We start from the raw sequence: 14,239 nt of genomic DNA, 5'->3' as shown, positions 1-14,239 counted from the left end.
TCCCTCTAGGAACGGCTCCTGACGTTCCCTCCAGGACAACTGGTCTTGCGAGCGTAAAATTCTTGCACTAGTTTGGGGTCTAAGATGTCCTTAGCAGGAACCCAGGAGCGCTCCTCGGGACCATAGCCTTCCCAGTCCACAAGATACTGCCGGGACCCACGTACTTGACGGACATCTAGTATTCTGTGGACTGTGTAAGCTGGCTGGCCCCCGATGATACGAGGAGGAGGAGGTCTTCCTGTCGCAAGAAAAGGAGAAGACAAAACAGGTTTTAACAGGGAGACATGAAAAGTTGGATTAATCTTCAAAGACTTAGGCAAGTACAATTGATAGGTAACTGGGTTCACTTTCCTGGCAATCCTGAAGGGGCCAATGAATCTCTGGGACAGTTTGCGGGACTCCACCCGCAAGGGAATGTTCTTAGTGGAGAGCCAGACTCTTTGGCCAGGGCGCAGAGTGGGGGCAGGTCTGCGTCTGCGATTCGCCTGGTGCTGGTATTGCTGAGAGGCCCTAAGGAGCTTGAGTCTGGCTTTTTTCCATGTCTGGCGGCAGCGTTTAACAAATTGATGAGCAGAGGGAACTGCAACTTCCACCTCTTGTTCAGGGAATAGTGGAGGGGTGTAACCAAACTGGCACTCGAAAGGGGACATGCCTGTTGCAGAGGAGCGAAGGGTATTGTGTGCGTATTCTGCCCACATGATGAATGAAGACCAAGAGGAAGGACTGTTAGCTGCCATACATCTCAGTGTCGTCTCAAGATCTTGGTTAAGCCGCTCAGTTTGTCCATTGGACTCTGGGTGAAACCCAGAAGACAGGCTCACTGTAGCCCCCAGAGATTGACAAAAAGCCCGCCAGAATCGGGAGGAAAACTGGGGTCCTCGATCAGAGACGATGTCTTGTGGAATTCCAAAGACTCTGAACACATGATTTATGACCAATTCAGCAGTTTGTTTTGCGGTGGGTAGTTTAGGCAGAGGAATAAATCTGGCGGCCTTGGAAAATCTATCAACTATGACCATGATAGTGGTGTTGCCTTGTGATAGTGGAAGACCAGTGATAAAATCCATGGAAAGGTGGGACCAAGGTCTATGAGGTATGGGGAGAGGGTGCAATAGCCCTTGAGGAGAGCGGTGAGAGATTTTATTTTGGTTGCATGTGGGACATGCGTTCACAAATGTGGTCACATCCTCCTTGATAGTTGGCCACCAGAATCGTCTTTGGAGGAACTCAAGAGTGCGTGAGGTACCAGGATGACAAGTGAGACGAGAGGAGTGTCCCCACTGGAGGATCTGAGAGCGGACAGCTTTAGGGACAAACAGACAGTGGGTAGGCCCCCCTCCTGGGTCTGGTTCTCTGGCTTGGGCTTGTTTTACAGTATCTTCCAGATTCCACCTGACAGGGGCTAATATCTTGGAACTTGGAATAATTGGTGCAACACAATCTTCCTGTGGAGCTTTAACATATGCTCGGGACAAGGCATCAGGCTTTAGGTTCTTAGAGCCAGGGCGGTAGGACAAGATGAACTGGAATCTATTGAAAAATAAGGACCAACGTGCCTGGCGGGGGTTGAGTCGCTTTGCCTGCTGAATATATTCCAGATTCTTGTGGTCCGTCAGTACTTGGAATGGGTGTTTGGCCCCCTCAAGCCAATGTCTCCACTCTTCAAGCGCTAACTTGACTGCCAGTAACTCTCGATCCCCTACATGATAGTTGCTTTCAGTAGGTGTAAGGCGGTGGGAAAGGAATGCACATGGATGCAGCTTGTTGTCCTCTCCTCTCTGGGATAATACAGCTCCAACCCCTACATCTGAAGCATCGACTTCCACGATGAATGGTCTATCTGGGTTTGGGAGAATGAGAATAGGTGCAGAGGTGAAATATTTCTTCAGTTTGTTGAAAGCCAACTCTGCTTCAGGTCCCCAAGAAAAGGTGGTTGTGTTCCCCTTGGTGAGAGCAGATAAAGGAGCCGCCACAGTACTGAAGTTCCGGATGAATTTGCGATAAAAATTGGCAAAGCCAAGGAAACGCTGTACCTCTTTTACCGATGAGGGGGAGGGCCAATCCACAACAGCTTGAACCTTTTGAGGATCCATTTGTATTTGGCCAGGCTTGATGATGAACCCCAGGAACTGAACCTTGGTCACATGAAACTCACATTTCTCAGGTTTAACATAAAGATGGTTATCAAGAAGGCGCCTCAGAACCTTACTGACGTGTTCTACATGCTCTTGGAGGGAACTCGAGAAGATGAGGATATCGTCTAAGTAGACAAAAACAAAGTGGTTTAACATGTCTCTGAGAACATCATTGATGAGAGCTTGAAATACTGCGGGAGCATTAGTGAGGCCAAAGGGCATAACTAAATATTCATAGTGCCCAGTGGGCGTGTTGAAGGCAGTTTTCCACTCATCTCCTTGCCTAATGCGAACAAGATGGTAGGCGTTGCGCAAGTCAAGCTTAGTGAAGATGGAGGCTTCTTGCAGCATTTCAAATGCAGTTGTCATTAGTGGCAAGGGATAACGGTTTCGAATGGTTATCTTATTAAGGCCCCTGTAATCAATACATGGTCGAAGTCCGCCATCCTTTTTCCCAACAAAAAAGAATCCAGCTCCAGCAGGGGAAGTGGATGGTTGGATGATGCCTGCTACAAGAGCTTCATTAATGTATCGGTCCATAGCAGTTCGTTCAGGGGGAGACAAAGAAAATATACGACCTCTGGGGGGACAGGTACCCGGGAGTAGCTCAATGGCGCAGTCATAAGGCCGATGAGGTGGTAAGGAGGTGGCCTTCCTTTTACTGAACACTGCTTTGAGGTGGTGGTATGGAGCAGGGACTTGAGACAGATCTATGGTTTCTTGGGACTCGAGAATAAGGTCAGGGGGGTTCTGGGCCAAGCATTTAGTCTGACAGGTGGGACCCCAACCTAGAACAGTGCCAGTCGACCAGTCAACGTGTGGATTATGCTGGAGAAGCCATGGGTGACCGAGGATAACAGGGAACTCTGGAGACTGTATAAGGTGAAAGCACATTCTCTCCTGGTGCTGGTAAGTGGTGAGACCAAGGGGAGAGGTGAGGTGGGTTACTTTCCCGGGAGACAATGGTCTTCCATCCAAGGCTGTCACAGTTAGGGGTGCAGGAAGAGAATAAGTAGAGATCTGAAGACTCTTAGCAAGAGAAACATCCATGAAATTCCCGGCAGCGCCAGAATCAATCAATGCCTCTAGTTGGTGTTTTTGTCCTCTCCAAGTGAGTGTGATTGGAAGGAACAGCCCAGAGTTGGAAGGTGAAGTGGTGCGTGTAACTCCCGTCACAGTCCTTCCTTGCCTGTACGGGACTGGGCGTTTCCCGAAAGCTCGGGGCAGGTGGAGCGAAAATGACCATACAATCCACAATAAAGACAACAGCGCTCTCTCATACGACGGTCTCGTTCCGAGGGGGAAAGTCTAGCCCTACCCAATTGCATGGGTTCCGAAGAATCTTGGGGCACTGGTGGCATTTGAGCAAGAGCTGGACTGGCAGACCATGAGGAAACAGATGGGCGGTTCCGGCTTCTCTCTCTCAGGCGATTATCCAGTCGGATTGCTTGATCCATGAGAGTTTCCAGATCAACAGCAGGTTCTCTGGTAGCCAGATCATCCTTGATTGCCTCTGACAGACCATTCAGGAAACACACCATGAGGGCCTCATTGTTCCAACCACTCCCTGCTGCAACGGTCCGAAACTGAATGGCATACTCAGCTGCACTGCCATTACCTTGACGGAGGGTGAGAAGTCTCTTTGAGGCTTGTCGGCCACTGAAGGGGTGATCGAAGACTCGCTTAAACTCCTTTTCGAATGCGGAATAACTTGAACAGAAGGGGGCTTGTGCCTTCCAGACTGCGGTTGCCCAATAAAGGGCTTTGCCAGAAAGGAGGGTGATGACATACGCTATCTTGGCTCGATCTGAGGGGAAGGACGATGGTTGTAGTTCAAACGTGAGAGAGCATTGAGTCAGGAACCCATCACATGCACTAGGGTCACCTGAGAAATGTTGTGGTGGAGGTAGGCGGGGTTCACTTAGAGGAGAGAGCACTCGAGAATCTGGAAGGGGTACAGAGGCAGCAGGAGAAGCGGTAACTGAGGTAGAGGGCAGCCGGTCAAAGATCTGACGGACCGAAGTCATGAGATCAGACAGCAACTGGGAGTGTCTAGCCATCAAAGCCTCCTGCTGAGCTAGTGCTGACTCATGGCGTTGGACTGTGGACTCATACTGAGCAGCTGTGGCAAGGAGTTCTTGAGGATTTGGCGCCTCTGGGTTCATAATGTGGCTTGGTTATTCTGTCAGGACCGGGGCTCGAACTTGGGTCTCTGATGCCAGAGTCTTAATTTCTACCGCTGAGCCACAGGAGGTAGTTGAACCCAAATAGTCAGACGCCTTGTAAACTTAACTGAGAAGAGTTTATTTAACAAAAACAGCAAAAGGGAACAAAATATCCTTTGTATAGAGTAAGTTATAAAACAGGAAAATCCACAGACCAGAACGGGTCAAAAATAGTAAAACAGTCTCCAAAACAAAAACTCAGAGAGAAAACTGCAAAACTATTCTCAGGAAAACAATTCAAAAAATACTTTCAAAGAATAGATCTGGAAACTAGAGCAGACTTACGGCAGCAACTTGCTTAGGAACAATAATAACCAAGCAGAGACACAAAGGAAGTGATCAGCTTAAATAGACAGCCCAGAATGAGAAACATGTGAAAACAATTACACTGATTACAAAATGCACAATGTTGACGTGAGTGCACATTGGGGACCTCTAGTGGCCAAAATAACACATTGCAACACAAAGGTTCTGACAGGTTTCATTCCATTTCAATTATATTTTACGATTATTTATATACTATTGTAATATTTATTAATATTTACAGTTTTTCAGTTTTAATTACTATAGTCTATTTTGTCATCCAATTCTACTAAGCAGAAATGTGTACTCTCCTACCGTAAATATATCAAAACTTTAATGTTTGATTATTAATATGCATTGCTAAGAATTCATCTGAACAACTTTAAAGATGATTTTCTCAATATTTAGATTTTTTTGCTCCCTCAGATTCCAGATTTTCTAATAGCTGTATCTCTGATCATATCAAACCATTCATCAATATAAAAGCTTATTAATGATGAATGAATCTCAATTTTAAGAAATGTGCTCCAGGGTCATGTGTTGCATTGTCTGAGCTGATTGCATGCAATTCATGAACAGCTGACTCTTATTTCTAAGTGAAGTGAATCAGTCGAACAGATTGATGGTTTCTGGAGACCTCAGCGTATGATAACTGAGATCTGGTCTGGTTTATCCTTCACACTTGATGTGTAGTTGATGGGCACTGCGTTCGTTCTTCATCTGCTGACTCACGTGGCGGCGGTGACCATCGATCCTGCAGATCTGAGCGTTCGGACCAGGAAGGATTACTCCAGCCCCATGCCTGTGTTTGACAACACTAAACACCAGCACGTGATCCACAACCTGCACTGCACGCTGTGTGAGGTGGACGTGTACGTACTGGACACCACTCTACATTCACTCCATCCCTGCAGAGGAGAAAATATCAGTGCACTGTCCTCATTCTGATTTAAATTAGAATTAAATTTGCTTCCTACTTCCTTTTAATTCATTAGTGTAACCTGGAGTGACAGGAAGAGGAATATTTCTATGCAATAATTGCATTTCTAGATATTTTGCCACCCTTGCTTTTAAATGTAAATGTAATCCAATTTGCTCCATTTTACTATTATTTAATATTATTTATATGCCATTGTAGTATTTAGTAATATTTTGAGCTTTATTTTTAGCTTTTATTTCAGTTTTCAGTATATAATATAATATGAAATACACTTTAATTATATTTAATTATATAGTATAATTACAGTGGGGCTCGAAAGTTTGTGAAAATGCGAGTAATTTTCAAAAAATAAGAGAGATCATACTAAATGCATGTTATATTTTATTTAGTACTGTCCTGAGTAAGATATTGTACATAAAAGATATTAACATTTATTCCACAAGACAAAAACATTGCTGAAATTATTAAAATAACCCCACTCAAAAGTTTGGGAACCCTTGGTTCTTATTACTGTGTTCTGTTACCTGATGATCCATGACTGTCTTTCTGTTTTGTGATGGTTGTGCATGAGTCCCTTGTTTGTTCTGAACAGTTAAACTGAGCAGCGTTCTTCAGAAAAATCTTTAAGCTCCTGCAGATTCTTCAGTTTTCCAGCATCTTTGCATATTTGAACCCTTTCCAGCAGGGACTTTATGATTTTGAGATGCATCTTATCACACTGAAGACATTTGAGGGACTCAAACACAACTATTTAAAAAGATTCAAACATTCACTGATGCTCCAGAAGGAAACAAGATGCATTAAGAGCTGGGGGGTGAAAACTTTTGAACACGATGAAGATGGCCAGATTTGTCTTATTTTGTTGAAATATATATATTTTTTCCATTTAGTTCTGCCCTCCGTAAGCAACAGAAGATACTTGTATGTTTCCCGGTACACAAATTAAGTACAATTTACCTTGATCGTCAAATTCCAAAAGTTTTCACCCCCCAGCTCTTAAAGCATCTTGTTTCCTTCTGGAGCATCAGTGAATGTTTGAATCTTTTTTAATAGTTGTGTTTGAGTCCCTCAAATGTCCTCAGTCTAAAAAGATGCATCTCAGAATCATAAAGTCACTACTGGAAAGGGGTCAAATATGCAAAGATGCTGGAAAACTGAAGAATCTGCAGGAGCTTAAAGATTTTTCTGAAGAACGCTGCTCAGTTGAACTGTTCAGAACAAACAAGGGACTCATGCACAACCATCACAAAACAGAAAGAGAGTCGAGGATAATCAGGTAACAGCACACAGTATCAAGAACCAAGGGTTCCCAAACTTTTGAGTGGGGTTATTTTAATAATTTCAGCAATGTTTTTGTCTTGTGGAATAAATGTTAAAATATTTATGTACAATATCTTACTCAGGACAGTACTAAATAAAAAATAACATGCATTTAGTATGATCTCTCTTATTTTTTGAAAATTACTCGCATTTTCACAGATTCTGCAAGGGGTGCCCAAACTTTTGCTCCCCACTGTATATACCAGTGTAGAATATTTTGAATTAGCTTTAATTTTATATATTTTCAGATTTCAGTATAGAATAGAAACTGTAGGCAGTTTTATTTAATTTTAGTGTTTATATTTAAAAATAAAAAAAGTCTAACATTCATGAGATTTCTGTGTTATAATTTATAAATTATTTTAGTATTTATTAATATTTTGAATTAGCTTAAATTTGTTTATTTTTAGCTTTCAGTTTGTTTAAAACTTTTACAGTCATTTTAGTCATTTTACCTGTTCATTTTTTATTTTTTTCTATTTACAGTAGGTTTATTTATATCTATTTCAGTTAAAAACAAGACGGTCTGCAACATCTGCTATTGGTTTACATTTATTTAAGTTTATTAATCTTACCCCACTGACAGATACTTTTCTTAAACACAAATTAATTACTTTTAATATTTACTTTACAGAAAACAAGAGTACATATCTAAAATTCAATGTTTTTGTAGTACTGTTAACATATTGTTATAGTTTTCAATATTTTTAATTAGCTTTTTAATATTTATAATTTACTTTGTTTAAAACTTTCAATATTTTACACATTTTAGGTGTTTTTGTCTTTTTTTTATATATATTTCCATTTAGCTTTATATGTATATATATATATATATAAATTTAAAAACAGAAAAAAACTGTTATTCCTCTTATTGTATTTTTCTTACCCCATTGGTAGATATGTTTTCGGGCTTCGGGAAACTAACAGCAGTTTTATTAAATTTTTAGTGTTATTTTTAGTACTACTTACATAATAATGTAGTAATGTACAAACATTTAGAATTATAATTATTTTTGGTTTCCATTTGAATTTCTTTAAAAGTTTAAGTAATTTTTTTAATCTCCTTTTGTCAATTTTGCTAGTATCTTTTACGTTTCTATACAGCTTTAATTTAAAAAAAATTTTTAAGTGTATTAATTTTCAACTTCAATTTACATTTTTATTTTAGTTAGTAGCTAAGGCAACATTTAAATTTTTTCAAATTCTTTTAAGCGTTTCATCCATTATTGCATAAATTTCATTTCAGTGTAATTTTAGCATTATTTATATACTACTGTAGTAATTATTAATATTTTGATTTACCATTTTTTTTGTATACATTTTCAAAATCTTTAGATTTTTCTCTTTTTGTTGTTTTTTTTTATTTCTATTTAGCTTCATTTTTATTTACATTTTAGTAATTTGAGTAAGTAGTAAGTCAACTCAAACTTTTATTTCATTTAGTAGACAAAACAGCATTTCTTCGTTTTCTCAGCATGTCTTGCTTCATTTGAGCGTTGACACAACAAATTATTTTTCAGTTGACAACAATGTTCCATTTTCATTTCCTCATGCATGTTTTCTAGCTGTAATGTGAAATCCTCTGGTGATTTGTGAATGGCACACAGCTCTTACAGAGACGATTGCTTCTCTCCTCACAGCGGACCTAAAGCCAAACACTGCAGCTCATGCAACAAATGCATCGCAGACTTCGACCATCACTGCAAGTGGCTGAACAACTGTGTGGGAGGAAGGAACTACTGGTGAGCAGAAGTCAGGTTTCAGAGCGCTGATGATCTTTCTGTTTGACTGTGGCTGGAGGTTCATGTTTTCCCAGGTTCTTCTTCATAACCATCTGTTCTGCTGTGGTGGGGATGCTGCTCCTGGTTCTTGTGGTTTTGTTTGTCTTCATCGAGCACTACGTGAACCCTTCTGTCCTGCGCACCGCGCCGCAGTTTCAGAGTAAGACTCAATCCCAGTTCATCAACGCAAGAAATTAATACTTTTATTCGTCAAGGATGCACTGAATTGATAAAAAGTGACAGAACAGACATTTATAATGCTACGAAATATTTCCATTTTAAATAAACGCTGTTCTTTTGAGCTTTCTATTCACCTGTGAATCATGAAAAATAAAATATATCACTGTTTCAACAAAAATATTGATGTTTTCAACATTGATAATAATCAGAAATGTTTCTCGAGCAGTAAATCATCATATTTTCATGATTTCTGAAGATCATGTGACACTGAAGACTGGAGGAATGATGCTGAAAATACAACTTTGATCACAGAAATAAATTATATTTTAACAGTTATTCACATAGAAAGAGGATATCTTAAATTTTAATAATATTTCACAATTTTTACTGTACTTTTGATCAAATAAATGCAGCCTTGGTGAACAGAAGAGACTTAATTAGAAACATTAAAAATCTTAAAGAGTCCAAAATTTTGAAGACATGTAACTTTCCAAACAGTATTTTTGTTTTGCTTTCCAGTACAAAAATCTTAACATTCTTAAAAATATAAATTTTTAATTATATATAATAAATTAAGCAAATTTCTTTAGTTGAAGTTTATTTCTCTTACTGCATTGGCTGATATTTTTTTCTTGTTTCGAGTATAAACTTGCTTAATTTTAACGCATTCTTTTCAGAAAACAAAACAAAATATTTAACATTCATGACATTTCAGTGTTATCATTTATAGCATTTATTATTATTTTGACTTAGCTTAAATTTTTATATTTTTAGTTTTCAGTTTGTTTAAACCTCTTACAATTTTATTCATTTTATCTGTGCATTTTTATTAGTTTTTCTCTTTAGTTTCTTTTTATTTTACAGTAGTTTTATTTATATCTATTTCAGTTAAAAACAAGACGATCTAATACATCTGCTATTGGTTTACATTTATTTAAGTTTATTGTTCTTACCCCATTTCTTTTTTTTTTTAACAAAAATTAACTGAATTGTAATGCACTTTTCAGAAAACAATAGTTAATATCAAAAAAAAATATTGTTTACATACTATTATAGTGTTTATTAATATTTTAAAATTAACTTTTTATATTTTCAGTTTAATTCTTAAAAAAAAATATATTTTACTAATTTTATGTGCTTTACCAATTTTGTTTAGCTTTATTTTTCATCAATTTGATTGGAAAACTGAAAAAATCTTCTAGTTTTTCATGGATTTTTCTTACCCCACTGCAGATATAAACATGCTTAATTTGAATGAATGAAGTCATTGAGCTTCCCGAGGAAGCGTGTCAGGATTGGGTGTTTTCCAGGGTGCAGCTGTAATGTGTCTTGTTCTCTGGCAGCTGTGAAAGCTAACGTCTCGTGGCTGGTTTTCCTGCCGGTGGCTCCTTTAGAGACGAGCTCCATCGGTCTCCTGACGCTGGCCTTCATCACAGTCCTGCTGGCTCTGGCTGCTCTCTTACTGCTCTGCCACTTACTCTGCTTCCACATCTACCTCCGTGAGTCTGAGCCCAGCGTTATCCACTGCTGAAGACAGATAGCAGCTTCTGTTCACTCTGTGTTGTGTCTCAGTATCTCAGGGCATCAGCACTTACGAGTACATCGTCAGGAAGCGTCAGTCTCCGACCGCTCAAGAGAAGGAGCAGGTTCCTCCGGCGCTGCCGTCTAACGGAGTCACCGCACAGGTACACACCGCTGAACACAGTTAAACAATCAATACCAATCCTGCAATGCAACTTCAAATAAAACACTAAATAACTCTTTTGCATAGGGATAACAAGAAATTGCATTAAAATTTATGCAAAATATACAGCATGGATTTTTTCAGGCCAAAAGGATGTTTAACCAAGCTAAAAGCTCATTCAGAATATTAATAAATGGTATAATAGTTAATTTATTAATAAGTCACTTTGAAATTGTATATATCATTAAAAGCACTATACAAATAAACAATTAGTTTAACAGTACAGAACACTTGCCATGCAAAAAATACCTTCTTTACATGGGAAAAAAAATTGCATATATATTTTTTTTTTTTTTTTTTTTTTTTTTTTAATATAATGAATTGTAGGATTTTTTGCTAACCTAAAAAACTAATTAATAATTAATATAAATAAATATGTAATGTGTATATATATATATATATATATATATATATATATATATATATATATATATATATATATATATATATATATATATATATATATATATATATATGAATGTACATATATAAATTATTATTTATTTAAAAATAAAATAATCTTACAAACTAATATTTAACATTGTTTATATTATAAAATTTTTGAATATGTATATATTGAATTAATTTATTATTGATATGTTACATTTATTCTTTTAATTTATTTGTAATATTTAATATCATTATAATATTTAAAACATGCATTTTCTGTTTAGCTGCTTTGAAAGAATATGTTTCATCAAAATTATTGTGAAATTAAATGAATAATGCTACAACAACAACAACAACAACAAAACACTGCATAACACACTCATCATGCAAAAAATATAATGGATGTAAAATAAAATAATTAAAAATCTCTCAAACTAAATTAATTAAATTTAGAATTAATGCTGAATACAGTTTCATGAATTTCAAGGCAAGGTGTGCCTAAAAGTTTAAGGTCAATCAGAATATGAATAAATATCGATATAAAGAATATAAATAAAATCTTGCAATGCAATTCAACAAAACGCTAAATAACTGATGCAAGATATGATTTATGCAGAATTTTGTTCTCATGTCCAGGATCTCATGGGATAAGAGGACGTTTCGACTCTTTCTATGCTTTGATTCAGATCATGAACATCATGCACATTTGCACAGACTTCACCTGCTTCTGTGTTCTGTCTTCCTCTAAGAGTCTCGGGCCGCTGGAGTCTCCGGGGAACTGTGACGCGCCGCTCTCCAGCAGATCTTGGTGAGCTTTAAGACACAGAGGTAATGCTTAGATCTGTTCTCACGCTGTTACTTCAGATGCTCTGCTGCTTCTTCCCCAGCACTTTTAAACTGGAAGAGAGAGGACAAACATCCGCTCGACTGCCAGAGCCCATCTGTGCTGAGGTGACCGGACCTGGACTTCAGAGCCCTGAATCTCCACTGCTGCTGTTGAAGATTAGATGAGAAATAATGACAAATTAGACATTTGGCCTTGGCAACTAAATGAAAAAAAAAGTATAAGTTGATAACTAACCCTATAAAAACATTTTCAGTAATTTAAGTAAAGCTAAAATAAAATAAAACATTAATAATATATGAAAATGTAAAATGTTGCCTTGTTACAATTTTTGAGTTTTAAATAAAACAAAAAAATCTACTTCAACATAAGCAAAATAATATTAGTAAAAAAAAACATTTAACTGAATTTTTTTTAATAAATTAATGAAAATAAATAAATAAATAAATATATATATATATATATATATATATACTAAAATGTAATTAATTATAGAATAATAAAAATAATTAATGATAACTATGAATAAATTACTTCTAATATTATTAATGCATTTTTAAACTTGTACTATTCATAATAAATTACTATTACAATAAATATATACTATATATATATATATATATATATATATATATATACTAAATATATTAATAAATATTATTTATTAATAAATTTACTTATTATTTATATATTATTAATATATATATATATATATATATATATATATATATATATATATATATATATATATATATATATAAAATTGATCAATGCATTTGTATTTATTTTAGTATTATTTATTATAATGCTTAAATAACACTGCGTTGAATGTATCTTTTGAACTAGCTTAATGAGAATAAATAAGTATCATTTTATATAATGAAACCTGGTGGGTTTAATCCGCTGTTTGTCTCTTCAGCTGGAGGAGGTGAATGAAGAGAGACGTCTGGAGTACAGCTCTGGATCCCCAGCTCAGGTGATCGCAGGTAAAGCTGCAGTGTTTTCTGCCTCGTGTTTACCTGCAGCCGCAGCTGACTGTCCTCCTGTTTCCTGCTGGTAGCTGAGCCTGTGATGTCACTTCCTGCGGGCTGGAAGCCTCAAACCCCGGGACGAGGCGTGGAGAAGCCTGCGGAGGGAAGGCCGATCGTCCAGGACCCGCTGGGAAGCTCCATCATGGACGCAGCTGTGGTTCATCAGCAGCTGATGACGGAGACACAGACGCAGTATTTAGGATTCACAGAGCAGATGCCATGAGTCAGAACTCAAAAACTGATGCACACGGCAAGATCTGCCTGAAGTCTGATTGATCCACTTCAGTGAGGATATATATATATATATACACCGAGAGATCTGATGGTGATCTGATCGGCTTCGAATCGAACTAGCCTAATGATTCAATGAATCGTTCATAAAGAACCGTTTAGTTCAGTCCTGAATGAATCAGTCATTTGAACGAATCACATGAATGAATAAATGACATTACCATCACCTACTGGCAGTTTTAGTTTATTATTTAGAATGCCATTTCATTAAAGAAATTATTTCACATTTGCATAGTAATAATAACAAAATTAATTAAAAGTATAGTTCATCCACCCAAAAAAAAAAACAAGACAATTGTTTCATCATTTATTCAGCATCACGGTCCAAAAGAGTGTATGCTTTTTGTAATGTTTGTTTGATGCTTTACATAACAATAACTTTATATTTGGGTGGTCATTTTATCAGCCAAACTTGATGTGAGATTAATTGGCAATTACTTAGATTAATTAATTAATTAGATAAAAATTTAAAATCACTTACCAACCTGAATATATATATGTATATATATATATATATATCCTTACTGAGACAAGTGAAGATATGAGAAAGAACGTATCTCTGGATCGACCGATATTGCATATGGTGTATTGATTATATTTTAATGAATTTAATGTCAATTGAGAAGAACAATGTATGTATGTGTGTGTGTGTATATATATATATATAGCACAATATAAAGTCATTACTATGAGATAGAAACACAATTCTGAGTCGGAAGTCAGAATTTAGAAATCGAAAAAAAGCTCAAATTAAATATAATAAAGTATTAGATAAAGAAAAGAAAACTGATGTTAATAAACTAATTAATAATCTAACATATATATATATATATATATATATATATATATATATATATATATATATATATATATATATATATATATATATATATAAATGAAAACTGTATGATATAGTGTATACTCAGAATGGCAACAATAAAAGTCAGAATGGTGAGATAAAAAAGTTGCATTTACTTTTATATATATATATATATATATATATATATATATATATATATATATATATATATATATATATATATATTATTCTGTGG

The 14,239-nt window shown here is 36.3% G+C and overlaps 1 protein-coding gene across 2 annotated transcripts in view; it reads left to right on the top strand.

The window, feature by feature from the left end:
* zdhhc11 (zDHHC palmitoyltransferase 11) overlaps positions 1–13,380 on the top strand; it is an 18,084-nt gene extending 4,704 nt beyond the window's left edge. Inside the window, exons 3-11 of one of the 2 annotated variants that reach the window (XM_026283366.1) lie at positions 5,357–5,535; positions 8,564–8,665; positions 8,740–8,864; positions 10,228–10,383; positions 10,457–10,569; positions 11,768–11,826; positions 11,906–11,969; positions 12,782–12,848; positions 12,923–13,380. In XM_026283366.1, coding sequence (XP_026139151.1) covers positions 5,357–5,535; positions 8,564–8,665; positions 8,740–8,864; positions 10,228–10,383; positions 10,457–10,569; positions 11,768–11,826; positions 11,906–11,969; positions 12,782–12,848; positions 12,923–13,116 — 1,059 coding nt within the window. In that variant the 3' untranslated portion in view covers positions 13,117–13,380. Of the gene's footprint in view, positions 1–5,356; positions 5,536–8,563; positions 8,666–8,739; positions 8,865–10,194; positions 10,384–10,456; positions 10,570–11,767; positions 11,827–11,905; positions 11,970–12,781; positions 12,849–12,922 lie in introns of both variants that reach the window. The other variant, XM_026283365.1, reaches the window with a different exon arrangement.
* Positions 13,381–14,239: the final 859 nt, after the last annotated feature.

This window comes from Carassius auratus, chromosome 16, assembly GCF_003368295.1.
Source record: "Carassius auratus strain Wakin chromosome 16, ASM336829v1, whole genome shotgun sequence".
NCBI classification, from domain to species: Eukaryota; Metazoa; Chordata; class Actinopteri; order Cypriniformes; family Cyprinidae; genus Carassius; species Carassius auratus.
Note: the sequence above shows the minus strand (reverse complement) of the source record. Positions and strands in the feature narration are given on the sequence as shown.